Consider the following 26,666-nt stretch of genomic DNA (forward strand, 5'->3'; position numbering starts at 1 on the left):
CACTTTCCAAAGTGGAATCATTCCCATTTTTGGACACAACGGGCATGAAGGATAGCACTTCCACTTGCAACAATTCATTTGGACGTAGCTTGTCTAGAAGTGACTGAAAAAACGTCATTTTACAACCATGTTAAAAAAAAGCCAAACCACCTCGTACTCCCTCGAATCTCGTCTCAACTTGAGGCTTTTTATTTTTGTTTTCCGCTGTATTCATCAGCTTACAAGTCCTCTTCTTTCCTCAATGTTCACCCTGCAGTCGGCTGCTACTTGCACCGAGAGGCGCACTAGAGGGCAATCATTCTCTTCACTTTCTTTGCCCGCTGCTACCACTAGATATGGCATGTTCTCTATTTCTTTCCTTGGCGCTGATAGGTGGAATTCTCTGCCTGTCTCGTGTCGTCAGGTTGAGCATCTATCCGTTTTTGTTTCGCTCTGTAAAGAGCACTTAGGGTTCCCTGTAACAAGACGGCAACGTCTGTAGGGCCTTCCCTATCAAAATAATAAATTCTACTACTACTACTATTCTACTACTAATCAATCAATGCCTCTGAAATGAGGACACTGAAAAAATAAAGGACCGTGCTTATCTTCACTAGTTTGAGGGAAAGAGACAAACGGGAAAAGTCTGAAGAAAAAATTGACTGTCACCACCAGGACTCGAACCAGGGACCCTCACTTGTAGCTAGCGATGCTCTAACCACTTATATTAGAGATAATTATATTATTATAATTAGGGAGGTTCTGCTCTACCTTTTGGGAACGCGACGCAAAGAATCACGCGAACTTTCTTCGCGTTCCCGTAACGTAAAGAAATGCTGTTCTGCTCTACGTTTCACCTTGAGAAGTCACGTGGAATGTGTACTGGGAATTTCCCCTTCCATATTTGGCAGTTTTCTGCATGCAGTTGATCGATACCCAGCAAATCCGTACGCATTTTCTCTGCGTGTGCCACAACGTAGAGAACCCCATCTCCGCGTAGAAATCTGGAGGCAAAACACGTGAAGCCGTAGACTCTAACCCAGACACCTGCTCTCTACGTGATTTCTCTACGTTTCACGTATAGCAGAACCTCCCTACTAGAGAGGTTCTGCTATACGTGAAACGTAGAGAAATCACGTAGAGAGCAGGTGTCTGGGTTAGCATGGTTAGAGTCTACGGCTTCGCGTGTTTTGGCTCCAGACTCGACTACAAAAAAATTGTAGGGAGGTTCTGCTCTACGTTTTGGGAACGCGACGCAAAGAATCACGCGAACTTTCTTCGCGTTCCCGTAACGTAAAGAAATGTTTTTCTGCTCTACGTTTCACCTAGAGTAGTCACGTGGAATGTGTACTGGGAATTTCCCCTTCCATATTTGGCAGTTTTCTGCATGCAGTCAAGAGTACATAACCAAAGGGTTTTTCGATTTTGACAGCATGTTACAAGGCGAGGACGCGTAGTGCTCCTGACTACAACCATAAACCGGTTGGCAGAGTCCCGGTCTTGCGACCATTTGAACCGTATTGGGAAAACCCAGGTTCGGACCCTCGTTACTCTACGGGTTGGTAGGATTTTTATAATTGCAATACGGTTCAAATGGTCGCAAGACCGGGACTCTGCCAACCGGTTTATGGTTGTAGTCAGGAGCACTACGCGTCCTCGCCTTGTAACATGCTGTCAAAATCGAAAAACATGTTAACTACCAAGCAAGGCTTCTGTATATAACCAAAGGGTGTACTCTTGATGCAGTTGATCGATACCCTGCAAATCCGTACGCATTTTCTCTGCGTGTGCCACAACGTAGAGAACCCCATCTCCGCGTAGAAATCTGGAGCCAAAACACGCGAAGCCGTAGACTCTAACCCAGGCCAGACACCTGCTCTCTACGTGATTTCTCTACGTTTCACGTATAGCAGAACCTCCCTAGCCCTACTGAGATGGGGTTCTCTACGTTGTGGCACACGCAGAGAAAATGCGTACGGATTTGCTGGGTATCGATCAACTGCATGCAGAAAACTGCCAAATATGGAAGGGAAATTCCCAGTACACATTCTACTTGACTTCTCTAGGTGAAACCAAGAGTACATAACCTGGGTTATGTACTCTTGGTGAAACGTAGAGCAGAACAGCATTTCTTATACGTTACGGGAACGCGAAGAAAGTTCGCGTGATTCTTTGCGTCGCGTTCCCAATCCCAACACGTAGAGCAGAACCTCCCTAGTACTAGGGAGGTTCTGCTCTACGTTTTGGGAACGCGACGCAAAGAATCACGCGAACTTTCTTCGCGTTCCCGTAACGTAAAGAAATGCTGTTCTGCTCTACGTTTCACCTAGAGAAGTCACGTGGAATGTGTACTGGGAATTTCCCCTTCCATATTTGGCAGTTTTCTGCATGCAGTTGATCGATACCCGGTACCCAGCAAATCCGTACGCATTTTCTCTGCGTGTGCCACAACGTAGAGAACCCCATCTCCGCGTAGAAATCTGGAGCCAAAACACGCGAAGCCGTAGACTCTAACCCAGACACCTGCTCTCTACGTGATTTCTCTACGTTTCACGTATAGCAGAACCTCCCTATAACCAAGAGTACATAACCCATCAAAATAAAAGGGAAGGCCAGCGGCGCACTGGAATCTAGTTGTACACAGCTGTACATGTAGTACGCATGCAAATAAGGATATATCGATAATACGGTGCGGAAGTGAATTCATATGAACGGCGCCGGCGCATGCTGCACGCTGATACGGTAAAGTGTGAGTCCTGAGACTCGAGTCACTCGACGCGACCCCGAAGTGTGATGACGTAGATCTACGATTGCGTTGACCAATGATTGGCCAGGCGACGAAATTTGAAAAGTTGTTTTGGTCGTTGCATGCGGCACTGTGCTCTCTCCCTTCAAACTGGCCTGTTGTACTTTGTGTTGTGACTTGTGAAAGAACAAAGCTAATTTTGGTGTCAGAAGAACTGAAGAACTCATGGCTACTGTCCCTCGCCGAACCTCGCTGGTAATAGGACTTGGCCGCTCAAATGGCCCGTTTTCTGTCAGTGAAAGTTTTGCTCTGTTTGTGTTGCAGCGGTCTTCGACCATTGACAATTCTTTAGGAGGCCATGGCTACCAACAAGTTGGCAAGCCTGGTGCACGAAAAGCACTGGCAGAGATCGGCAACAAGTCCTCCTTGATAGGACCGTCTAAACCTCCCACTAAGAAGCATCTCGGAAAACCAATATCTTTGGCTTCTAAGGCTCCTGAGAAGCCGAAGAAGGTGAGTTGGAATTAGAAATGGATGTGCACATTTATCTTGAAGATACGAACTTGTTTGTCCCATTTCTGATCATGAAAACACATATTTCTGTAGTAAATAATGCGAGTAGATGTTTTTTTGTGACCATACGTGGTTCCTGTTATCACAAGTGTTCTGTGTAGCTCGGCTTTGCCAATTTTCAGTGACATTGAATCTCTTTCCATATTGATTTTTCAGAGCACTGCTGGACTGCAGGAATCTCAGGCACACCAACCAGCTGCTAGAAAGATATCTCGGCATGATAAAACAGTTGTAGAAGAGTCCCGGGCCACTGTAGGTGCGCAGGAGAAGTCGCATGAGGTAGACGTTCCCCAGGCCGCTGTGGCTTTTTCAGAGCTTTTGCAGATTGAGGACATCGATTCTGCTGATCGAGACAATCCTCAACTGTGTGCGGAATATGTTGCTGAAATTTACCAATACATGATGCAACTGGAGGTGAGCATCAGTTTACTTATACTTAAATGTAGGGCTGAAACGATCATTCAATAACTCTTAACGATCAATCAATATCATTAACGATCGATATATTGGTTTTATCGATTCTTGTCGGCTCTACCCGTGTACCTCGAACACCAGTTTATGAAAAAATTCCACGATACCTTTGCTACGTTAGAAATTTGTGGTACCGCACTGTTGACATCTGTAGACATCTGACTGGTTTATCAGCATGACCTAGAGAATTTCATGTTGTTTCTAGTGTGAAGAATCTTGTCATCACCCTCCGGCAACTGCTCTTATCTCTGACCTTTCCCGCAAATGAACTGAAAAGACAAAGTGTATTCTCTTCCGATCTCTTTCAAAGCCCCAAATCAATTTTACTGCGCTTGAAAGTACATGATTGTACTCGTATTCACTATCGGATGGAGTGCAAGAGCTAGAATACTGTCACTCATATACATACATAAAAATCGTTAGCACTCGTTTTGAACACTAACGATTATCGATTGCACTCTTAACGATCGATATGCGAGTTATCGGTATAATTGTTTCAGCCCTACTTAAATGCCTTGTTCTTATCTCTGTTAATATGGATGCGCATATGGATTCTAGTACAGGTGGAATCCTGATAATTCGAACCTCAAAATGCCAGGAAAAAAGCCTGTAACTATCCGGACATTCTAATTATCCAAACATGAACCCACAACACAATATGTATGTCAAAATGCTCTCATGGTCATGCAGAGTTGCGCTATGGACCTTAGATACAGATTTCACGGATACTGAACTGACTGGCACAGCCTGCTCATGCAAACTGAACTGACCAGTACAGTGTACAGTGAACTTCGAATTATCAGCACAAATCCCACTCATTTTCTATGTAAGTGGAATCCGTGGGACTTCTAATTAACCAGACATGTCCGGTTTGAGGTTCGAATTATCAGAAATTTTCATGTGGGAATCGTATTGACAGAAATCGGTCCTGGAAAAACTTCTAATTATGTGGTATGTTCAAATTAAGCCATATTCGAATTATCAGGATTCCACCTGTACTCGTGTGTGCATTTGTATTTGTGTGTGCAAATCATTTACATTCTCAGTGTGTTTGGACATACAACAGTGGTTTTTTGTTTTATCTGTACTGGTCATTTGTGTGTCGTGGGTTGTGTGTGTGTGTGCGTGTGTGCGTGTGTGCGTGTGTGTGTGCGTGTGTGTGTGTGTGTGTGTGTGTGTGTGTGTTGAATGGTGCAATCCCAGCACAAGTTGCTATGGCTTCTGCTGTAGTATCGCTATCATTGCCTCCGGCGATGGGCGTCAAATGGTCAAATGGTGTGTGTGTGTGTGTGTGTGTGTGTGTGTGTGTGTGTGTGTGTGTGTGTGTGTGTGTGTGTGTGTGTGTGTGTGTGTGTGTGTGTGTGTGTGTGTGTGTGTGTGGTGCCAACTAGTTTGATGGGTGCACTTGTGCCAAAAAGTGGTTGGGTCTCATTCTATCAGGCTCAGCTGCTTGAAAGTGTATTGTTGTGCGTGCCACCTTTGTTGGCTTCATGGCTTATACTTTCTACTTGAAGTGTACATAAGTGCTAGTGAAGCCTATATCTGATCCACTTTAGCAACCCATACTAATAACAAGTATTATCGTCACCGGGGGGGGGGGGGGGGGGGGGGGGGTAGTGTGGAGGGACCCCAGGACCGATGTCCTTCGGTCATGAGTCCTTCTGCTTCTTGTCCTCACCCGTTTACTGCGGTGTAATGAGCCCATAACTAAGGTAATTTTTGAAATTGGCCCATAAGTTGGGGGTTGTCGGCTGTTGGGCTGTTCAATGGCCAATTCAGTCATCTCCCCGTGATTTCTTCTGAATCTCTCTTCCATCTCCTAGGGGGAGACCCACATAACCGGTATTGGTGCGGTGAACAAGTGTGTGTGTGTGTTTAAATATGTATGATGCTCAAGGCAATACTAGTGTACAGTACTGTCGGATACCAAAGAACGTAGTGCTGAAGAACGAACAGGCTAGAATGTCACCAAGCACAGCATACCAATGTATGCATGGCGACTCAACTATGCATAGACCATAGAACATGATAATAAGAACGGCCTAGGGTACACGGCTGACCCCCCAGTTCTTCGGAACCCAACTGTACTGTAGTGATGCTTATATCAGATCCACTCTGATTTTAACCACCCGCACTAGCAACACATATTACCTTCACTGGGAGCAGGAGCTCACCCACTTACTGAGGTGTGGTGAGCCCATAAGTGGGATGATTTCGTTAAGAAGTGATGGCTAGAAGTTTATTTTTCCTAGTGTACTTTGTAGTCAGTGCCAGAAGAGATCAGGAAAGTGGACATAGGTTGTTGTAGAAAAGAGCTCTTCGTGCCACGGTGTGGAGATATTTTTTAAGTTTATCACGTACCGTACCAGTGACAGTGCATGGGGTCAGTGCATACAGGCAGTGCATGGGGTCAGTGCATACAGGCATGTACAACTTGCCCAGGGGAGGGTAAGTGTTTACAGCGGACTTCCGGTACATGTGTGTATATATTTTAACCCAGTAACATAGACAGCAATGGGCGCTCCGGGTTTAGACGCGTGATTGCGGGCATTTTGTGTGCGCTTAGATTTGTAATACGAACGTAGATGCCTGTGTATGCGTGTGTGCGTGCATGTGTGTGTATGTGTGTGTGTGTGTGTATATCGCTGGTGAACAGGTGAAGCCCAGTTCACGTTCACTTTGTATGGGAAAGGATGCGTGGAGGTGAAAGAAGCAGTAGAATGGCGCTCCACTTGATGTCGGACACTCGTGTTGAGTCAGAGCAGTTGCCGGGGTGAAAAAGAACAAGCTTCAGGATCGCTCCAAGCCCTGGTCGAGACGAACCTGTCACAGTTCGTATACTTTTCAATGCGTTTTGACCTGCAACCAGTTCACCACAATCTCGGGGTGAGCGCCGGGGTGGTGGCGGGAACGGCGTCCTTGAAAAAGCTTTATAGAAGCAGGTCCCATTCACAAGCCTCTGAAATTCGATCAATAAATGCATACAAGCTGTAGCTTTTATATAAACTATGGTATGCTGTGTCTGCTATTTTGTCTGTCCCACAGAGGAAGTATGTGGTGCCAGTTGACTTCATGTCTGATCAGCGTGAAGTTACGAGTGCAATGCGTAGTGTCCTCGTTGACTGGCTTATTCAAGTACAGCAGCGCTTTAAGCTGCTACAAGAGACCCTTTATGTGACCGTATCCATCATTGATCGCTTCCTATCGGTATGTTCATGTCTCTGCTTGCTCTACAATGCTTTTGCTCTTCGCACGTGTGCGTGTGTGTATGTGTGTGTGTGTGTGATTGTATAGACTATAGTTATATGCTCTCTCGCCTTATCGGAATGGCATTATATCAACCCTTTCACTGCCAACTGACCACTGGGGGTGATAAGGCACTCCCTGCCAGGCATCAGCTGACCTGTACACCTCCTGCCCGGGCACTCTTTACCTTCAGCTAAGAAAATCGAAAAGCCAGCTTCCCATGGGGGTTTCACTTTTTCGTTGCACTCTGTGCGGAATATCGCTTTCGTTAACATTATTCCATCTCTTACTTTCCAGTTCCGGTATCACTGTGACTTGACATTATTACATCCTGTACGTATCTATTGAGAAAAGCACTGGAACATAACGGTGCTTATGCAGCTTCAGAGCTTCAGGTTTTCATTAAAATAATGATACAGGTAGACTCCCTCTAATTCGAATACGGTATAATTCGAACATTCCGTGTAATTTGAACTTTTTCGTCGTACCGATCTTCTTCAAGTCACTTCAAGTCAAATTCGTATGCGTATTCGAAGTACGAAAAGTGTGCCTGCTGGATAATTCGAACTCTGTTTTGGTACAGAAGAGCAGTTTACAGTACAGTGACTAGGTCCTTCGAGCCCTTATTTCAAAGTGAGGTGGAGTTACTCTACTCGTAATTCGAAGTTCATTTGTTCTCCTTCTCTAGCCAAGAGTAACTCAAAAATCGATCCCTGGTCCGCTCCAGGATTGACACTAGCGTTGAAGAAACCCACCTTCTCAAGCCTGTGCAAGGCAAAGTGTGAAGATTTGATTGAAGACGACTTCTTCTAGGTGGCTGGCTCCCTTTGCGAATCTTAGTGGCTTGTCATGCCGCGCCAGCTCATGCACAGAGAAGTTTGGGACTGAAAAACAACTGGAAGGCGTACAAATTGTCTATGCCTATGCTCCACTTCCGTTCTTGAGAACGACGTGCTGCTCTCCGACGGGCTTTCATGACGCAGAGAAGGCAGCGCTGTTCTTTTCCGTCGAAATTGTCTGAGGACAGCTGCAGCGATTGAAAACTGCTTCGCTAGAACTTCGTAGAAGATGAAGATAATGTCCAATGACTTTGTGTCGATCCAGTGTGTTGATGAAATGAACCGATTTCGTTGTTCATGACCACCTACGTTTCGTTGATGCAAATAAATTAAAAATAAATTTCACGGTTCGTGTGAGACTCGGCTAGAAGCCGAGTTTTCCGCATCCGCCGTGGGAACGCCACCACCCTCTAGAATCACGGGCGCAGATGCAGCCCCTAAACGGTGGGAGGTGAGTAGATCAGAACCACCACCAAGTGGTCAAAGACTGAAATCCCATTAGCTGCATCCATGTTACCCTCGTGCCAGGCCACGAGTTCCCAATTAACTGTGAGTCGCAGCACGGCTGGAAAAATTCCTTCCGCTTCCAAGCAGGACTTGAACCTGACACCCTCTGTTTCTCAATCATGGTCTTAGACCATCCTACTATGCCTGCCTGCAAATAAAATGTGCAAAAATAATCAGCATGTAATTTCGAGCATTTTGACATACATATCAGTACATGGAACTGCATTTGGATAATTAGAAGTTCCAGATATTTCGAAGTTGGGGCCTGGCAATTTGAGGTTCGAATTAGAGGGAGTCTACCTGTACTAGTAACAACCAAAAACACCGTGCGCGGAACCTCATCGCGATAATAAATGAAAGATATTTCTTTATAGTTCAGGGGCTCTTGTGTTTACTTGAGGGCTCTGTGTACTGAGGACTTGCATCATGTTGTGCGGTTTGTTTTTGTTGTGTAGCTTGTCAACGTGCCGAGAACTAAGTTACAGCTGGTGGGCGTCACCTCAATGCTTATCGCCTCCAAGTACGAGGAGACGTATGCGCCGATGGTGGAGGACTTTGTATTTGTGACAGACAGAGCATATAGTCAAGTACAAATCCGAGCAATGGAAGGAGAAATCCTGAAGACACTGGATTTTGAGCTGGGCAAGCCATTCTGCTTGCAGTTTCTTCGGCGAAACTCTAAGGCTGGTGGAGTAAGTATTGGTGATATTGTTTAGATTATTTTTACCAGCTATGGTCAGGCAACATCAGGATTAATAATGTCGGTGCAGAGTGATAGGCATTGTGCCTTGAGTAGATTTCCATTGCATGAAGTGCATGACTGTACAGCTGTGTGTGTGTGTGTGTGTGTGTGTGTGTGTGTGTGTGTGTGTGTGTGTGTGTGTGTGTGTGTGTGTGTGTGTGTGTGTGTGTGTGTGTGTGTGTGTGTGTGTGTGTGTGTGTGTGTGTGTGTGTGTGTGTGTGTGTGTGTGTGTGTGTGTGTGTGTGTGTGTGTGTGTGTGTGTGTGTGTGTGTGTGTGTGTGTGTGTGTGTGTGTGTGTGTGTGTGTGTGTGTGTGTGTGTGTGTGTGTGTGTGTGTGTGTGTGTGTGTGTGTGTGTGTGTGTGTGTGTGTGTGTGTGTGTGTGTGTGTGTGTGTGTGTGTGTGTGTGTGTGTGTGTGTGTGTGTGTGTGTGTGGTAAACCAGGCTAAAATTTAGTGGCGGTCAATTCATCAGCCTTGCAGGCTGTTGGATGGTGTAATCCCAGCACAAGTTGCTATGTCTACTATAGTTTGTTCGCTATAATTGCTTCAACGATGGGCGTGTGTAAGTGCGTGCGCACGCGCGCACGTGTGTGTAGATAGTGTTGGGTCTGTGTGTGTGTGTGGGGGGGGGGGGGAGATTTGCTGGTCTTGCCCTACTAAACAGGGTTGATTCGATTCCTCCATTCCGAGTCCCTGTAGCAAGCTTTAGGATCACTTTTTCGAAATCATTGAGCATAATTTCATGTACAACTGAATTCCTCGATCGCTGAAGTAGATAGTCATATAAATACGTCAACAACATGAAACGCTCAATATAATAATTGTAGTAATTGTAGTGATTGTAGTGATCGTGAGAGTGCCGGTGAGAATGTTAGTGGTGTGCGTAGGTTTCGTGGTAGCAAGTCTTCAGTGTACAATCATCTGTTGGCTAGTACTGATTGTTGCAATTCGTATTCCGACTCTTCATTCACTGTATTGTGCCGTGGTCGTCATGGTTATGGACTACAGTTAAAGGTTTTGGAAGCCATCTGTCAGCGTCTGTATAAGCCTAATTTGTGTGTACAGAAAGATAATAATTGTCATTAACATTTGGGGTGACACTCGAGAAGAAAACAAGTTCCATGCCCTTCACGATAAGCATTATCAAAACTTTTCCAAAAAGTGCTTTTACTGCGTTATCATCATGTGGACTACAGGCAAAAAAAGAACTGAACAAGCCCAATTAAGCTGAGACAGTACTTAGTAGAGATGTGAGAGAAACAGCACAATGAACAGTAGCCAGAAACAACACAGTAAAAATGCATAGGCTCGTACACATCGAAGACGGTGGAAATTTTTGAAAATGTTGATTGTCAAGAGCCTGAAACCTTTTTCTCTTCTCGAGTGTCATTGCATGTTTGTCTTTAGGAAAACATTTGGGAGTTACAGTGTTGGATCTATAATCTTTTTTCTTTTTTTTGTGTTGTCAGGCAGATGCATTGATGCACACCGTGGCGAAATACTTGATGGAATTGACTTTGCCAGAATATGACTTTTCAGCATTCCCTCCATCTCAAGTTGCTGCAGCTTCACTGTACTTGACAATGAAGTTATTGGGCCGTGGAACATGGGTACGTAGCCGTTGCAATTTACAAATTTGAAACTTTTCTGGTGTATTCCTTTGTGTGTTTGGCGAGTTCTGCTTCGAGTGCCATCTGGGGATCCGGGCCCTCAATTTTACTGAATTAATCGTTTCGTAGCAGAGGGGGTCTGGTCTGTCAGTCTGACCTGTTGCATCACTGGTTTCCGGACAGTGCCGCAGCAACAAAGTGGTCCAGCTGCGGAGAAACAAACTGTGTTGCTACCCAACGCCGTTCTGAATTAGGCCAAACGTTAACCCTTTCACTGCCATTGTTGACTGCATTCGACAGCGCATGCATGCATTCTGAGTGCCACTGTCGACTTGTGTCGACTACCAAACATGCAGTTCCCAGTGCCATCGTCGACTTTCGTCGACAGGCAGACTTCACCCAGTTTGGGCCACTATTTTGAATATTGGAGATGTTTAGCCGTGGTAGAGGGCCACTGGGTCCTGGAAGAGATCATCGAAATACGCTGCCAGAAGTATGGGTTGCCATTTAAAAAAATTGAACCAGCGTTGTAGAAAAATGCACATCCGATTTTTAGCTGGGCGGCGCGGAAAAAATCGGTTCTCACGCACTTCCACCTTGCCGAGTCGGTGCGAGTATTTTTCTCTTTCCCATCAACTTTCATTGCAAGGAGCATGAAATTTGGTTCAGACTTGATGCCTAGCTATTGCCCAAGACTCCAGGCGCCTATCCATTGCGTTAGGCGGTTGGAGTCATGGGTAGGGACAACCAGACGATGGATACCTCAAGGACGAATTCACTGCAAACTTGACGGAAACAGCGCTGGCGGCGCTCGCTAGGTCCAGAACTAAAATTCTCTAAGAACTACCATGTTGCAATGGCAACCAGCACAGTCAAGAGACACTACAGGTATGTAGGACGAAAGTCTCTCGCCAACTGTCCTGTTGCTACGAAGACAGAGAAGACTCCGCAAGCCCTTTCTTCTGCTTCCAGTGTTGTAGCTCTCCGGTCTACTGGCGGATCTTTCAATCCCACCGAGCAAAAAAAAACTTAAAAAAAGGATCTACTTCTCTCTCCAAAAACAACAACTTTACTTCCTGACTGTCCGGGCCGGTCGTGTACATAGTGTATGAAGTGTATGCTGCATACTTTCGCATGACATGACATGCATTTTTGCACAGCGGCTGGCGCTAGAACGCGCAGCAAGCTTGTACTTCGGATTTTTTTCGAGGGCAATGGCTTCCTTTATGAGTGATATTTCGGTGACATGATCTCGCCCTGGGCAGCGTATCATGCTGAACGGGTAAGAAACAAGGAAATCCAAGTATCAGGCATCGATTTTACCCAACATCTCGATATTTTGCTCCGATTTTGCCAGCAATTTCCGCTCTTTCAGTTCTTCGATATTTCGCGAAAGAATTGCCGGCAGGATCTGTCTGGGCCTAGTGACTGCGCGCTCAAATTTGCACATGTTCGATTGGGTATATTTGACGAACCATGGACCGCAGCCTCCTCGGGCGAAGACCATTCGACCCAGCGCCCCAAATTCTACAGATCCTGAAATTTAACCCTTTCACTGCCACTGTCGACGAAAGTCGACAGCGCATTCATGCACTCTGAGTGCCACTGTCGACGAAAGTCGACAAGCAAACATGCAGTCCCCAGTGCCGCCGTCGACTTTTGTTGACAGGCAGACTTCACCCAGTTTGGGCCACTATTTTTGACTATTGGAGATGTTTAGCCGTGGTAGAGGGCCATTAGGCCCTAGAAGAGGTCCATACCCATCGAAATACGCTGCCAGAAGCATGGGTTGCCATTTGAAAAAAATCGAACCAGCGTCGTTGAAAATGCGCATCTGATTTTTAGCCGAGCGGCGCGGAAGAAATCGGTTCTCACGCACTTCCACCTTGCTGAGTCGGAGCCCGTTTTTTCTCTTTCCCGTCAACTTTCATTGCAAGGAGCATGGCATTTGGTTCAGACTTGATGCCTAGCCATTGCCCAAGACTCCAGGCGGCTATCCATTGCGATAGGCGGTTGGAGTCACGGGTAGAGACAACCACACGACGGATTCCTCACGGACGCATTCACTGCAAACTTGGCGGAAACAGCGCTGCCGGCGCTCACCGAGTCCAGAACTAAACTTTTCTAAGAACTACCACGTTACAATGGCGACCAGCACAGTCAAGAGACACCACAGGTATGTCAGCTACAACATAATTATTATATTCTTCCTACAACGACACCTACCTCAAGCTCAATACCTGACGATCTACTGCAAGCTGATGCGAAAGTGCATTACACCCGCGAACGCCGCGCTTGTCAACGGAACAGGGAAGCGCTTCACTCTCCGAAGTCGAAATGTATTCGGACTGCTGCTGGTCAGGAGAACAAACGACCACCATGGCGGCAGAACATTCCGCAGCTGTTCACCGACACGATCTGCTTCACCAAACGACTTACGATCGTTTCGTTCTCCGAGTTTTCTGGTGGCAGCAACTAGAATTTCGTCCGCAACAACAGGACGAAAGTTTCTCGCAACTGAAGTCTTGTTGCCACGAAGACAGAGAACATTCCGCACGCCATCTCTTCTGCTTCCAGTGTTGTAGCTCTCCGGTCCACTGGCAGATCTTTCAATCCCAGCTAACAAAAAAAGGATCTGCTTCTCTCTCCAAAACAACAACTAACTTTACTTCGCGAGTGTCCGGGCCGATCGTGTACATAGTGTATGTAGCGCATGCGGCGCACGGCGCACTTTCGCATGACATGACATGCATTTTTGCACAGCGGCTGGCGCTAGAGCGCTCAGCACGGTTGTACTTCGGATTTTGCGATTTTTTTCGACGGCAATGGCTTCCTTTATGAGTTGTCTACCTACGATGTATACTTTGGAAAGCGATATTCCGTACAGAAAGTACCAAAAAATCCATGAGAAGTTGGCCATTCGATTTTTCGAGCTGGAGGCAAAAAGTGCCTGGCAGGGAGGGGGTGTACAGCTCAGCTGACAGCCTGGCAGGGAGCGCCTTGTCACCTTGAGTGGTCAGCTGGCAGTGAAAGGGTTAACCCTCTAAGTGCCACGGTCGACGAAAAGAGCCCCTGGCTTGTCACCTGTCAAGTGCCACGGCTGCCGAAATGAGCCCTATGTACTTCTAGTTTACAGTGCCACGGGCGACGTAGAGAGTCCGACACACTTCTGTGTGAGAATGCCAAGGCTCTATGAAGAGCCCGACGGAGGGGTATTTTTGGACGTGTCCTACAGTACCAGAGGTCTGTAGCTCCGTCCCACGCTTTTGACCTGGCGTTATCCGTGGGTGGAGGTATCTAGTTCAATAGAAAAAACCGGGTGTTCGTATCTATAAAAAGCGAGAAACGCTCGTTCAAAACTCAAACACTTTCGAGTGACAATGGCGACTCAAGGCGCAGCGCGAGAGGTAGAGATGACACAGGAGGAAGTTGACGGTGAAATCCACAGAATCTTTGACGGTGAGTCTGATGAGTCTGAGTTCGAAGGCTTCGATGTCGGCAGTAGCGAAGATGACGATAGCGACCTTCAAGGAAGCGACGAAGACGACGAAGAACAACCGCGAGTGTGGAACTGGCGGACCGTCACGGCTGACAACGACACCGCGAATGCGAGTGCATGGCTGCCGGGAGTAACTCGCCAACGTGGGCCAACGGCACAGGCCGATGAAAACATCTCGCCGGCAGACTGTTTCGCTATGATGTTCACGGATGAAGCCGTGGACATAGCCGTCACGCAAACAAATCTGTATGCGCAGCGAAAACTGGAAGCCCTCGGCGCTCACTTTCCAAGCTCCCGGATGCGCAAGTGGCATGACATCTCGTCACGCGAGATTGAAAGTGTTTTTCGTACTCTTGCTCGCCATGAGCATCGTGGAGCAACCAGCGCTGGCAGACCATTGGACGACGGACTGGCTCTACCAGACACCCGGCTTTGCCAAGGTTATGTCCAGGAATCGTTTCCAACTGATCCTGTCGTGCCTTCATTTCGTGGATAACACAACCATCGAGTATGACGAGCACGGCAGGTATCAAGACCCTCTCGCCAAGATTCGTAAATTCCTGGACATAATCGTCAAGCGCTTCAGACTGTCCTACTACCCTAAGAGGGATGTGTCTGTGGATGAGCAAATGATTGCGTACAAGGGTCGCCTATCATTCAAACAATATATGCCGGCCAAACCGACCAAGTGGGGCGTGAAAGCATTCGTCCTTGCGGAGCCGGGTACGGGATACATATACGAGTGGACTCTGTACACCGGCAAGGATATGGCCGAGGGCCGAGACGTAGCCATGGCCGACACATCGAAGGGCAGTCAGATAGTGGCGAAATTGGTTCGACACCTCGGCCAAGGGCACGTAGTGTACATGGACAATTATTATTCGTCACCTACCTTATTTCAGTGGCTGTCGTCGCGCCGTGGAATGGGAGCTGTCGGCACAGTGAGAGTCAATCGGAAAGGGCTTCCACCAGCATGTAAGGACAGGAAAAAGAAGGGCACGCCGCCGAGATTCTGGAGAGATGAAACAGTTCTCACATGCTCCTGGCCGGACAAGAAGCAAGTGACAGTTCTCTCGACGATTCACTCTTGTGAAGTTGTCGATGTAGATATTCGCGACCGGCGTGCGCCTCAAGGAGTTCGGTCCGTGAAAAAGCAATCATGCATCGCCAGCTACAACAGTTTGATGGGCGGCGTGGACGAGGCGGATCAGATGCTGAGCTACTACGCATTCCCGCATCGTCACCGCCGTTGGTACCTGATCCTTTTCCATCAGCTGCTGGAAATTTCGGTGCACAACGCGAAAATAATCTACAACGCAATGACAGGCAAAGACCTTGACGGAAAGGAATTCCACAAGGCGCTCATCGCTTCCCTGTTCACTGAAACACAGTGGCCGATTGGTGAACCACGTCGCAGATCTGTACCAGCAACTACTGACGATGTGGACACAGCTCGGCTAACTGAGCGACACTTTTGTACGCAGCTAGCTGTTGAAGGGAAGCGAGACTGCGTTGTGTGCAGCAGACGACCGGACCACCGGAAGCAAACTAGCTGGCAGTGCGTGCAGTGCGTACGCATGATGTGTCCCGGTGAATGCTTCCAGCGCTTTCACACCCTGCACGACTACAGAGTACGGTACGCGGACTAGTGCATAACCTTGCGCTACTGCTGTGAAATTTAGCAACTATCTCCATACCACAAGCAGTTTTTGCTACGTTGTACCGCTGCTGCAAACTAAGTTTGTATGTGCGCATTTCCGTCTTGCTGACTTATTTTCACTTTGACACTGCTGCATTCATTGGCATTACTATTTTTCTGCATGCTGAGCTCTGAAACATGTTGCTGATGATATTCTGAACATATCATATATACATTATCTTTGAGTAGTAGCAATATATCACCATCACTTGCCGTCCTGAAGTTTATAACTGTAAAATAGCACAATTGCAAAAATCTGCGTGGCACTGAGGGAAGGGTGAGAACCAGCTGACCGTGGCATTCAGAAAGTACTCCTGCTCAGCTGATCGTGGCACTTGACAGGAAAATCTTGTCAACCACTTATGGCACTTAAAGGGTTAAAAATTTCACCGGACTTCCCCTGAAATTTATCACTATGACTTCATAACTTTTCCAGAAGAGGCCAGAACTGTGACGTCACAGAGATAGACAGACTCTGTGTTGGGACAGATAGGGGATGACCGAATTCTTTCTTGTTTCACTACAACAACGTACTTCCTGCCAGGCATTTTTTCCAGTTGGATGTCCGATGTTCCATACATTCATATTAAATACGAGTATATTCAGTTTGAAGAGCATCAGATTCCCTTGTGAAAATGGAAAGTGTTATTTCCCGATCTATTCGCATACAAAATGTATGTCTGTGGCGTCATGGATATGGCCTATTTTGGACAAGTAAAAGGAGATTCCCAGTTTTTCAGAGAGACCAAGATTTTGAAAATCCATTGCTGGTGAGTACGCGTTTTGGTGAGCCAAGTCGATGCTTTGTGTGGGCCATGCACGACGTGCACGCGCGCACACACACGCATGTGACCATAGGCCTGAAACATACCCCAATAGAGGCGAACGAAACATTCTGACGAACTCATGAACTATTCTTCACAAATAAGTGTCCCACCCAAGCCCACCATCGCACAAGCTACTGAGAGAAGTTCCGACTCAAAACCGAACTGTAAGTTCAAATACGTAAAACAACCAGGAATTGGAATATCTGCAATACTGTTTTGTTTGAATAGGTGCTGTAATGAGAGCATGCCTGGGGCTGAGGGTGGCTGGCTGAGCTCTGAGTGATATGCATAGCTAGTTGCAGTACAAGCATGGGACTGCACGTACCTACCCATGCATCGACTAATGTTCGACACATTGAAGTAGCGAATCAAATTCTCTTCAATTCCCTTTTGGCGCAAACCTAGTCGAACGTTCTAGTGTTCGTTTCACCCCTACTTAGCTGCTAGCAGTGTATCACTGATTTTGTACATGTGCTGCGCTGTGTTGCTCTGTTGATACTGATACCTGTAGAATGCGACTGTTGAGCATCACAGTGGCTGCAGTGAGGCAAAGCTTCTTCCCTGTGCTCGCAAACTAGGCAATCTCCTTTCCAAGACGGCATCTGAGAAGAAAATCACGGTAGGTGTGGTACAAAGTAGCATTTCCTGTCCACTGTCCATGATGGTGGGTGGGCGAATGGTATTTGATTCATTGGGCTGTTGTGGTCTAGCCCAGTAGTTGTGTTTGGGTACGGACTTGAATTGACTTTTGGGTCCATCTCGGACACAATGAACCTTCAGAAGGTGTTGAGAAGGTGTTGAGAAGGTGTTGGTGAATTCATACAGAGAGCTACATGTACACTGTACTGCTTTTTCCGCGCATATAAGAACATGTTCTTATAATTAGGGCTGACACATGGTTAAATGGGAACAATCGAACATGGTTGAACAAGCGGTCACGTGCTCCTGCATACACAAGTCACCTGGTCACCGCGCCAGCAGGCGACAACTTTCACACCAAGGTTCAACTCGAGTGACAGGAATGCACCCAAACAGGCTGTAAGTTGCACCCTGCAGGCACGGTGACCAGGCGACTGGTGTACGCAGGAGCACGTGACTGCTTGTTCAACCATGTTGAACAAGCAGAACGATACACCGTTGGAAAGGTGTTGATCTCAGCTTTCCAGCGATATAAAGTTCTTCGCGATAGGAGAAAGATGAACGGAGCGGCGACGGTGTGAACACGAAATTCACGGCACTAAGCGATCGTGAATTTTTTTGTTCATACGTTCACAGTTTTCTGTTGTGTGCCAGGGGATTTCCCTTTGGCACCGCGCATGCGTAATGGACACCAGTGGAAGTACGTGGATCTCAGCTTTGCAGCGCAGTTTGAATCGTGAAAATCGGCTGAACTGGAGCAAGAAACTGAAAAAGAATGTGAGATCGAGTTCCTGTGCCCTTCCGAGTCATCGTGAGGTAGTTTCAAGAGGACGTAGAAGTTGCACCGTCGTGCATATTGAGATCAGAGCTACCAGGATGGATTCGCTTGGTCCTGTTCTTTCCAACAAGCCCAGGATGACGAAAATCCATCAACTGAATTGAGAGAAAAATTCCCTCGGACCTGTGCACGAAAACGACACCAAGTGAGTCAGTGCACTGGAACCGCAGTTTGCTGGAGAAAAAGGGGCCAGCACGAAAAGGGTTAATCCTTGGCTCTCCACCCGAGTCTAATTAGAAATTTCAGACACGCAATTTTCACCTTCAACCTGAGGTCATAACTTTAGCTTCCTTCACTCGATTTTCACAATCTTGGGCTCGTTGGAAAGCTCCTGGTTAGAGCAACGTGATGATACCAGGTTCCATCGAGCAACCTCCACATATCAAGCACAGGAACACAGCAAAGTCGTCTCCAAGCCCGATATGCAAGCTAATTCGTCCCATCAACGCCATTTCACTCTCCTCCATCGCAGAACGCACAACTGTTATTTTTGAGACGATTCGACTAATTATTTCGGGCCTCTACGTTACTACCGTATTTCCCCGTAAGTTAGTTCTCCCCAATGACTTAGTACCCCCCCCCCCCCTATAAAAATACACTTTCCACTCCCGAGGTTATCACCCCGAAAGACAGTTCCCCCCGAAAGATAGTAAGTTCGTACCCGTCCTACATGTACAGACACCGTACAGTACATACATCATATGCACGGACACTAGAGTTGCGCAGGCTTCCCACTACGTGTCATTTACCCCCGATAAAAAAGTACTCCCCGAAAGTTAGTACTCATGTGGCTGCTAAGTTCGAAAGTTAGTACGTACTAACTTACGGGGAAATACGGTACTTCACTAGCTTGTGCTCTGTCGCTCCAAAGGCATGCAAAAAAGGATTTCACCCCAAAATGGCGATGAATATCGAGTAGCGATCGAAAATTTGTGAATTTGCAGAGATCATAATTTGGTATGCGTTACCCCGGAGTCAGGCTTCGCAGATCTTTGGCGTAGCGCTGGATGTGTGACCCCTACAGTACTCAGTCAGTGCAAATTCTGCTCTCCTCGTGGAGGCCTTTCCAAAATGCCCGAGATTGTGAAGATTGTATGATTAGAACTAAAGTTATGACCGAAATGAGGTACGAACATATTGCATTCCCTCAATTTTCCTGTATTCAAGTGAATTAGGTCGGACCCTCAAGGGTTAATATCGGATTATCCCGTTGATGATCAAAGAATGCATACAGAGTATCCCATTGTTCCAGAAGGTGCTTGAGGCAACCCTTCATGCTCAGCCAGCACACAGTGAAAAAGACGAGAAGTTTGGACCCCTTCTGCTTTTGTTCGTTCATACCGAACTTCATCCACGATGGCTGTCACTTCCTGGCAACCTTTTTCTTGTCCGAAATTTCCCATAGTTACTGACAGGTTAAAAAAACAGTTAGTGGAGAGGTCAAGAGGCCGCCAGATCAGACTTTTGCTCTCCGGGTTTACAAGTACAGCCAGGTCTCCTGTTACACATGGTTACCTACTGCACGCTGGCCATGTGCGAGAGCAGTCTTTAGTACTCTTTACATGGCCAGCGTGCTTGTCAAGTACAAGTGTGCGACCACGGGCACACTTCCAAATTCGGGGTCGAAACAAACATTTTTTCTGGTATTTGATATCCTGTCATCTCCCTACATAACGTGCACACACAAGTGCATACATATTCTCACACACCCTCGCTTCTTCTTGTTTCCCGCTCTTACAGGCTGTCAGAGAAAAGTACGCGTCATCTGCGTTCATGGGTGTTAGTAAGATGAGTGAACTTCAAGCTGATTCTGTTGCTGCTTTGGCCCTATCATAGCATCTGACGACTGGGGCTGAAGAGATCAGCTAGGTTCTGCTCCGTACTTCCTGGAGTAAATTATATTTTCCCAGTGACCTGAGACGGTGGCTATGGCCAAGGGAAGTTATTTTTGACTGCTGTCACTACTCATACACTGTACATACATACTACACCTGCTAGTAGCACTATATCCTGCTCCTACTCTTGCTGGTAGTGCTGCTAACCCTATAGCATACTTCTCACTCTCTTCCAACGGTCTACATTGAATATTGATGGTTAAAAGCATATTACGATGGTAAAGATAATGACTGGGATAACTGGAATTAACGCCTCGTTGGCATTCATATCATACATTGACGTTCATGAAAGCTCAAGCTGATTTCATTCGCTTTTCTTGCTTGTTGAGTTGTTCTAATTCTTCCTACTGTAAACTACTGTTGTCTAGGCTAGAAAACAGCATGTGTTCCTGCATGCATGCCCATTTCTCGTAGGCTGGTTCTGTACCATACTAACTTATACTTTTATCGTGCTAGCGCTAGGGGCTAGGAGCTATTATGAGATGTGGTCCATGGTGATGTGCACCCCATGTCTATGTCTACAAACATGCACTTAGTAGTTTATTTCCATTCAGCGTTTTAACTGGAGTACTGCAACTCTCAGCGCCTTTGTCAAAATGCACACCGTATTTAGCTTGATTTTTGTTCTTCATCTTTGGACCGGGTGTCCTTCTTGCCTCTTTCTGTGTAAAATTACAAATTTCTCTTGCGGTCAATGCAAGTGTTGGCTGTCAACTTTTCAAGTGCGGGTCCAGGAGGCTCAATTGATGTTGAATATTCATCTTGATTTGCTGTGCGGGAAATTTTCGCTTCTTAGATGGCATGCCGGCAACGTCTGAATTCAACTCATTTTTTCCAGTGAGCAGTGTTCACCCCTAAATTAAATGGACACTCCAGTCTCCTTTTCCAGGTCCAGGTCGAGTGCTTGTTCAGCACCTCCATGAGCGACACTGACCCGCGCTGCTACCTGGTGTTCACGAGGTGTTTGTCGCGCTGGAAACGGAGGGTCTCTGTATTTTTGTATCCCTGGTGATGTTTGTGCCTGGAGAGCACTATATACATGTAAGTGGTGCTATTCAGGCATAATCTTCCTCAGCCTACTCAAGCTCAACTGACGAGGGGTGAATTCCCCGAAACACTGTGTATTGAGCAGGGAGTGGTGGTTTCTTGCAGGTTTGCCGAGTGGATGGTTCGATGGACTTCTCGTGTGCTCTTGATGGCAGTCGTGAGTCAGTCAAGTGAGGGTAATCATCTAGTTTTGGGTCCCAAATTATTTCGCACTTTCCCAGTGTTCTGGGTACGTGAGAGCGTGTCAACCCCAGAAATTATTATTTGCAAATCAAGATCAAAAACACAGTAGCTGTTGATATGGATTTTTTTCATCAGAACCGATCAGGCAGGGTAGACCTACTGCTGAAGTGATCAATGCTGCGGAGCAGGGAGCCGATCAGACTAGGGACCCGGCAAATATGCCGGCACTAAATCAAGCATTTTAGGGTGCAAAAATCACACGAGCATAATCGGTGATTTCGCGGGCATAATCGGCTGGTTACTGACGTTTGTCGAGTGGATAGTGCGGATGGGGAGGAGGCTGAAAGTGAAAGGGATGAGGAAAGCAAGAAGGTGGCTTCTCTGCTGAACAAGCTGAAACCAGCAAAGCTATCGAAACTTGCCAGAGCCGGAAAACAGAAAAAGAATAATTTTTTGTTTCCTTTATGTTTGAGAATGCAACCTTTTGTGTTGGATGCGAAGAAAAACCTGGATTTCAAGCAAAAATTTGTGAGAATTTCTGGGAATTATCGATATATATCGGCATGTTTGAAAGAATTGCGAGAAAGCATGATGGGTGATTTTTCGAGCATATTTGCCCGGTGCCTAGATCAGACAGGCTAGGGTACTGATTCAAGTCGGCAGGAAAACCGCGAGCTCCCATGTACATGTAGGGAGCAACACTCTCTTCCCCTACTATCGCCGAAGTCACACCAACCTCTTCTTCACAGCATCATTAGGCCAAAACAAAAAAAATAGGCTTGTTTCCGGTCGGCAACCCCTCAAAAAGGAGACTCGGTCGGCCGGAATGAAACTTTTTTTGGATACTTTTTTTGGTTCCTCAATCGTTGTGGTATTGATGGACAAGAGCACCTACAGTCCATTCATAAAAAGATGGGTCCTGGCTCTGGCGAGCTCCCGTATTTGGCGATTTTTCGTGATTTCATCGTACACAGTGCAGTGCTGCGAACTTTGAAATTTGAAAAAGGGTCCAAAAAGGGTGCCTGAACTGGGGTTCGAACCGCAGAATGCACTGTTGCAGGCGGGGTCAAACGGCCTGGATTTTGATGGTTTTTCCCAATTCAGTGCTTTTGGGGCAAAACCTGGCCGAAATCCTATTCTTCCTATGGCTTGCTTTTTGGACAAAAAAACTTCAGAAACATAATTGGAAGAGGATTCCATATGGGATTGCAGAAAAAAATTCTAAAAAAACTCAACGTTTGACCCATTTATGGCCAAAAGCTAGAAGTTCATTTTTTTCTGAATGGACTGTACACATACATGTATGCATTGTACATTATAATGGCAAGGATCAATGTCAAAGTTGACTGACTCACTGCCTTCTTGTACAGCATGTGGTGTATTCCTGTTTTCGTACATCCTGAAAAATCAAGCAAACAGTTCGAGTCCTTCCAGCTCCGTTATTCTAGCTCGTATCGACCCCGGAGGTTTTCGAACCGACAGCTGAAAATCTCTGCTACCTTGTAGGTGTTTCGATTGTGGAATTCGGTTGAGATTTGACTGAGTTATGACTCGTTGAGTGCACTTGCACACATGGCATTGCCACTGTTTGTATACATTTGGGACCAAAAAAAGTTTCAGAATTTGGGAAAAAGTGGCCCGGTCGGGCGACCGGAAACAAGGTCATTATTTGTTTTGGCCTTATTATTATTATTATTATTATTATTACGAAATAGAGGTTGCGACTTCGGCGATGATTTTGTTTAGGAATGGGTTTGCTCCCACACTGGAGCTCGCGCTATTCCGCCGACGACTTGACACTTGACTGACTCACGACTGCCATCCAGAGAACACGAGAAGAACCCATTCCTAAACAAAATCATCGCCGAAGTCGCAACCTCTATTTCGTACTGTTGTGCCCAGCGCGGGCGTGCGACTAGGTGGTTTGGAGGTGACAGCGTTGTGAATGACCGAGGGTCCTCTTCGTCTGTTCTCACCGTCCAGGAGCGATAACTGACTCACGCTGCTATCTGGTGTTCACGAGGTGTTTGTCGCGCTGGAAACGGAGTGTCTCTGTAAGTTTGTATCCCTGGTGATGTTTGTGCCTGGACAGCACTATATAAGTGGTGCTCTTCAGGCACAATCTTCCTCAGCCTACTCAAGCTCAACTGATGAGGGGTGAATTCCCCGAAACACTGTGTATTGAGCAGGGAGTGGTGCTTTCTTGCAGGTTTGCCGAGTCGAAGGTTCGATGGACTTCTCGTGTTCTCTGGATGGCAGTCGTGAGTCAGTCAAGTGTCAAGTCGTCGGCGGAATAGCGCGAGCTCCAGTGTGGGAGCAAACCCATTCCTAAATTATTATTATTATTATTATTATTATTATTATTATTCAAAGGATCAATTGGGGAAGTGAACTGCCTGAAAAGAGAAAAAATCGCCAGACCCACCAGGACTCGAACCCGGGACCTTGCTTGTCATGAGCAATGCTCTAACCACTGAGCTATGGGACCGGGCTGAACCCAGAAGGCGCTGACAGGATTTTCACTTCAAAGGCAGCTCACAACACGTGCCACACATACTGATGGCACTTGGGTCTTTCTCCCTCCCCCAGGGGACCAACCACGGTCAGTTTCTGGACCCTACCAGAAGTGAAAAGAGAGTGATAAATTTTGAAAGGATTGGGAGAACTTCAAATTCAAAGGATCAATTGGGGAAGTGAACTGCCTGAAAAGAGAAAAAATCGCCACATTCACTTCCCCAATTGATCCTTTGAATTTGAAGTTCTCCCAATCCTTTCAAAATTTATCACTCTCTTTTCACTTCTGGTAGGGTCCAGAAACTGACCGTGGTTGGTCCCCTGGGGGAGGGAGAAAGACCCAAGTGCCATCAGTATGTGTGGCACGTGTTGTGAGCTGCCTTTGAAGTGAAAATCTTGTCAGCGCTTTCTGGGTTCAGCCCGGTCCCATAGCTCAGTGGTTAGAGCATTGCTCATGACAAGCAAGGTCCCGGGTTCGAGTCCTGGTGGGTCTGGCGATTTTTTTCTCTTTTCAGGCAGTTCACTTTCCCAATTGATCCTTTGAATTTGAAGTTCTCCCAATCCTTTCAAAATTATTATTATTATTATTAGGGCACCGGCTGAAACAATTATATCGATAACTCGGATATCGATCGTTAACAGTGCAATCGATAATCGTTAGTGTTCCAAGCGAGTGCTAACGATTTTTATGCATGCATATCAGTCAGGGAGTCGTCAAATACCGGGAGTGGAAACGAGATGCGCGAGCGTGATCCATGCTCGCCTCGCGCTGGAGCACGCCGATTTTTTCCAAATAATCTTTTTTGTGCCACATTCACCAATTCCGCGGCGCGGGATTTTCAAAATGTCAAAATCTATTTTGGTTCTTCCTGCAAGCGGAGCAGTTTTGACGTCTCCATACATAAACCTTCTCGTCAGATTTCCGCTTCCCTTTTGTAGTATTATCACTCTTCGTCGTGGATTCGTCGGCAGTGCATGGTCATGCTGGACAGGGAGATATCGGTAGCCATTTTACGAGTGATGTTTGGAACTTTGGCGAGAGGTGAGTAAAACCAAGCTTTATCGAGTGAATACTTCTATCACTGAATAGCTTTGTTTTGGTTTGTTACACACGCATGCTGCATGTACAGAGCATTCGATTTATCAACCTCCAGTCAAGTACAGACCCAGGGAAACTTCTGTTGCAAGGGCCATCCACTACGCCGTGAAGTTGAACAGCCCCGAAGTTGTAACCTTTTATCTAAGATTGACATATTTTATCGTGATGTTGCACATGCTGATCGTCATCGCCGAACTGACCTGTTGAAGATGGTGAAGAGGAGTAAGGTTGACACTATTAATCTGGCCTGGACGTCTCTCCTCGAGACACTGTCCAAGTTGCCAAGTCATGAGAAAATGGATGTCCTGGGTGAGTATCATCTCTTTTACTTGCCTAATGATCGTGCATAAATGTGAAACTCGTAAAAAGAAATGCAATGGTAGATTTAAGAAACTATGTGATGATCAGGAATCAGGATACACATGGCATTTTCTACCTGGATGAATACTTGTGACAATTTTAATATAGAAATACTGCGCTGTTTTCCGTGTGCGTTTTGTCCAGACCTGGAGACCACATCAGCTGTGTTTTCAAGCGTAATTTGCGGTACAGTAGTGGCAAGAAAGCCGTCCATCATGCCAGCATCATCCGCAGCAGCAACAGCAGCAGCACCCCAGCCCACCACCATAGTCAACTGCACTGCAGAGACACCAAAAAGATACCATGGTGGTTGGTGTGTTGTTGCGGTGAGAAGAGAACTGGAAGCTAGCAGAAAGCCTGAGTTAACTAGCGTCAAGCCGGTGTTGGCGACTTTCGGCTATGAAATTCTGGCCAACATGTCTCCGAATCTACCAAACTTTGAAAAGATAATTGAATCTGAGACACATGAGCATCCACCATGTGTGTGTTCGTGTGTGTGCATGCACAGTGTGGGCATGCACAGCGTGGGCATGTCAGTATGTGTGTGTGTGTATGTGTGCATGTGTGTGTGTGCTGCCAAAGATGGCTCTCTTGTCGTGCCGATTGAATATGGTCCCTGATCTCTTGGCAGACTGCCGACTTTCTGCCGTCGCTCGTCGTTTCCATGTTGTCGGCCCTGCAAGGGGACAGGTGACCGTAATGGCAGTGTTTACCAGGACCAGGTTTGTGTGTGTGCATGCATGCATGCATTCCAGTGTGTGTGAATGTGCGTGCATGCGCAGTTCGTGCATGCCGTGTGTGTGCATGTGCAGTTTGTGCATGCCAATGAGTACGTGCGCACCCGTATATTGGTGCGTGCATGTACGCATGCGTAACTGCTGACACCCAAAGTTGGCAAAAAGAAGCGAGCGAGACGAGACAGGAAGAGAGAGGGATTTAGAACAGTTTAATTCGGTGTGCATTGTCAATTCTGTGATACTCGCCACAGTCGGCCAAATCTGTAATTGGATTCTCAGTGTTGGTGGTGCATATACGTTGTCATGCTTCCTCTTGACATGAGACATACTGAAAGCGGTGATGTTCTCTTACACTGAAGAAGAAAACAAGAGAAATTCCTTGACTTTATAATAATGTTGTCGTGATTTAAAAATCAATAATGTTTTAGAAACGAAGGGTCCCTCAAAAAGTCAGTGGCATACCATCTTACACCGAGAAAATTCACAGGTAGCACCTATATGAAAAGGACAATGGTTACGAGAAGTTTTTTCGTGGGTCGAACCAAGTGGCTTTGATTACTGAGGCTGAGCTATTTTCCTCGATAAATTACATCAAAAGTCACGTCACTATCCGCGC

At 46.5% G+C, this 26,666-nt stretch overlaps 1 protein-coding gene and 1 long non-coding RNA gene across 2 annotated transcripts; both read left to right on the plus strand.

Moving 5' to 3' along the window:
* Positions 1–2,843: 2,843 nt before the first annotated feature.
* On the plus strand, positions 2,844–20,870 carry LOC135817604 (G2/mitotic-specific cyclin-B-like). The gene is made up of 8 exons (XM_065330822.1): positions 2,844–2,980; positions 3,050–3,238; positions 3,455–3,712; positions 6,815–6,976; positions 8,817–9,053; positions 10,573–10,713; positions 17,250–17,357; positions 19,956–20,870. Exons 1-8 carry the CDS (start codon positions 2,951–2,953, stop codon positions 20,049–20,051), a joined length of 1,221 nt encoding a protein of 406 aa, XP_065186894.1. The 5' UTR covers positions 2,844–2,950; the 3' UTR covers positions 20,052–20,870.
* Positions 20,871–24,691: 3,821 nt separating this feature from the next.
* LOC135816603 (uncharacterized) lies at positions 24,692–25,966 on the plus strand. Its single transcript, XR_010553404.1, has 3 exons — positions 24,692–24,896; positions 24,985–25,262; positions 25,458–25,966. It is a non-coding gene; the product is annotated as an uncharacterized LOC135816603 (long non-coding RNA).
* The last annotated feature ends 700 nt before the right edge of the window (positions 25,967–26,666 follow it).

This window comes from Sycon ciliatum, chromosome 5, assembly GCF_964019385.1.
Source record: "Sycon ciliatum chromosome 5, ocSycCili1.1, whole genome shotgun sequence".
Classification (NCBI taxonomy): Eukaryota; Metazoa; Porifera; class Calcarea; order Leucosolenida; family Sycettidae; genus Sycon; species Sycon ciliatum.

What these genes read in the sequence shown, in the direction of transcription:
- LOC135817604 (XM_065330822.1), top strand. Translation starts at nt 2,951, where the DNA reads ATGGCTACTGTCCCTCGCCGAACCTCGCTG. An exon ending in AATACATGATGCAACTGGAG is followed by an intron (nt 3,713 to 6,814) that starts GTGAGCATCAGT and finishes TCTGTCCCACAG; the next exon opens with AGGAAGTATGTGGTGCCAGT. An exon ending in CATCTGAGAAGAAAATCACG is followed by an intron (nt 17,358 to 19,955) that starts GTAGGTGTGGTA and finishes CCGCTCTTACAG; the next exon opens with GCTGTCAGAGAAAAGTACGC.